Source organism: Geospiza fortis, unplaced genomic scaffold, assembly GCF_000277835.1.
Source record: "Geospiza fortis unplaced genomic scaffold, GeoFor_1.0 scaffold53, whole genome shotgun sequence".
NCBI lineage: Eukaryota > Metazoa > Chordata > Aves > Passeriformes > Thraupidae > Geospiza > Geospiza fortis.
The window spans coordinates 6,077,406-6,080,005 of record NW_005054305.1 but is presented as its reverse complement, the minus strand read 5'-3'; the positions used below and the strand labels follow the sequence as shown (position 1 = coordinate 6,080,005).

The 2,600-nt window shown below is 45.5% G+C and overlaps 1 protein-coding gene across 1 annotated transcript in view; it reads left to right on the top strand.

Annotated features, from left to right (window-relative positions):
* The window catches only part of KLHL14 (kelch like family member 14), a 61,100-nt gene that overhangs the window by 51,870 nt on the left and 6,630 nt on the right, over positions 1–2,600 (top strand). The window contains exon 7 of the mRNA XM_005418376.2: positions 2,385–2,575. Coding sequence (XP_005418433.1) covers positions 2,385–2,575 — 191 coding nt within the window. The remainder of the gene's footprint in view (positions 1–2,384; positions 2,576–2,600) is intronic.

Below are 2,600 nucleotides of genomic sequence, written 5' to 3'. Positions count from 1 at the left end.
GGAGAGGAGGTGGGAGCACTGACAGCAAGCACCCTCTGGTTTTGTGCCTTGTGGTTTGCCGGACACAGGAGGGTTGAAAAATGGGTACCTGACTATGCAGGCTCGCTCGTATCTAATAGGAGGTGACCTCTGCAGCTTTTCCTACTTTTGGGGCAACTGTGGGCTGTGTTGCCTCAGGCCCATCACATATTCTCAGAAAGCTTATACACACTTGATTGCCTGTAACACCTATAGCCTCTGTCAAATTAGAGTGAAATCAGTCAGCAAGGGTTTTTTTAAGAGACAGCGGTAGTCAGACATGGGTACATGTACAGTGTAATCAAATTAGCTTTGTTTCCATAGAATATCAGGCTAAAAACATAGATGCACAATTTGCTGCCCGACCATGCAGAGCAAAATATGCCATCAGCTTCTATCTGCCCACTGACAGATAAATTAAATGGTCTTTTTTAATTCATCAGTTGATCTGGAGACACTTGCCAGTATTCCTGTCCTCCTATTTCCCTGGGGTTTTTTCAGAAGTCTTCCCTGTGGGGGAGCTCCCAGCCCCACTCAGAACGGGGTTCTGTCCCACACCGTCCAAGTTGCCCATGTGCAGGGTGAAAGCAAAGAAGTGAACAGGAGGTGTCCAGTGACCCTGGCTAGTGAGGAGCCCTGTCAGGTGGGCACCAAGTCCAAAAAGTAAGGTCAGAAACTGGTAGTGATGCATCAAATCTGTTCCCTGGATGCCCAGCCAGCCCTACTGTTTCCATGGCTGTATCCCTTGGTGTCTGCCTGACCTCTCTTCCAACTTATAAATCACCAGCCAGTCTCAGACACTTTAAACTAAGAGGGAGATTTCTCCAAAAGGTTAAAGGATGCTACAAATTTTGTGAAAATAGGTAGCTGTGCAAAAGAGCAAGATCTTATTCCTACCTTCACTGAAGAAAATGCTTCTGAACATGCCTGGCTAGATGCCAGGTTAGGGACAGGACACACCAGATTTGCTAGCTCACCTGGTCACAGGATGGCTCTCGGGAAGCCCGGGAAGGAGTTGGACATGGAAGCTGTTCACACACAGCTGATGATGCTGTGTGTGCCACTGCTCATCCAAATGCTTTGCAGTGGTCTGCAGGTTCAAGTCCTTGATGGTGCAGCTGACCATCAAGGCCCCAAGATTTAGTGCATGATTCAGGAGTGAAATATGCAGCTGCTCCCAGATTCAAATTAAGGCATCTGGGCAGGAACCAGAGTGCATTGAATCAGCCACAGAGCAGGTTTTGGCAAGCTACAGCCACACTCCAGAGTGCCTGCTTTGCAGGAGCTGTCAGAGCTACACTTTGCTGTGCCTGGCCTGCCTGCTCATTTCTGGGCTCCTATGTCATTCTGGTTTCACCCAGGAGAAAACTTTATGTTGGGGACTGACAACTCTTCTCATTCAATATTTTGTTCAGCTCTTCATCCTAGCCCAGCTGTGCTCTTTTGCAATTTTCTTTCTCCTGTTATTGCAGCTTGAAATTAAAGGTCTCTACTCTAGCAAACCTTCCTGTTGCTGAATGATCCAGGGAGCTTTCCCCAGAGTGGATTACACCAACCGAGGTCTCTCAAAATCATCTACTGCTCAATTTTTACTTCAGCAACAAACACTCACCATTGATTTTGGAGGCACGAGGAAGACAAACTAATATATGCCTGACAGTCCTGGCCAGAAAACTTAATTGTTTTCATACACACCTGAGTTGCATGTAAAAGCAGACAGGTGGCTAAAACTTTTCTCAGGGTTAGTTGGATGGAGACAGACCTCATTTGAGTTGAAGGGTGGAAATGTAGTGTTGTGGCTAGCATAAGGAAAGTTGTTCTATTTGCAGTACTGCAGAAGGAAGAAAAAAATGATAATTGAAGAAAAATTTTGATGATGTGGTTCTCTTAGTAAATTGGGAACAATGACCCTTGAAGGACCATAAAGAAAGTGAATGTCAAGATAATTTATTATTGTTACATTATCTACCTCATTTTTCACTTTGTCTTACTGAGTTGTTATATCCCTTACAAGGTAATGCCCCATACATTAATGAGCACCTTTTTATCTTTCCCGGGTGTGAAAAAGAAACAAACAGCTTTGAAAAGGGGTATTTTCTGGCAGCTTTATGTGTGCCTAATTGTTTTTACACAGAAATGAAGTATTTTTTGATGTGGAGTATTGTGTATTTGATTAGCAAAGCAGCCACAGTCTCTAGGATAGCTGTAAGCACGTGAAGCTTCCTGGAAGCTACTTCTCCCTGGTGTAGCATTTGAAGGAGCAGCTCTCTTAGTTCAGGGAGTCAGCTGGAGAGAGGAAAGAAATGTTTGACATGGCTAATTGGTTTGTTGTTGGCTTGTTTGTTTTGCTCTGCCCTGTCCTCCAGGAGAGCCAGTTTCTATGCCTGCCGCCTCGACAAGAACTTGTATGTCATCGGTGGAAGAAACGAAACTGGCTACTTGTCCAGTGTGGAGTGCTACAACCTGGAGACAAACGAGTGGCGCTACGTGTCCTCGCTACCACAGCCCCTGGCAGCCCACGCAGGAGCCGTCCACAATGGCAAGATATATATTTCAGGCCAGTGTCTTGAGTAATTCCTGCT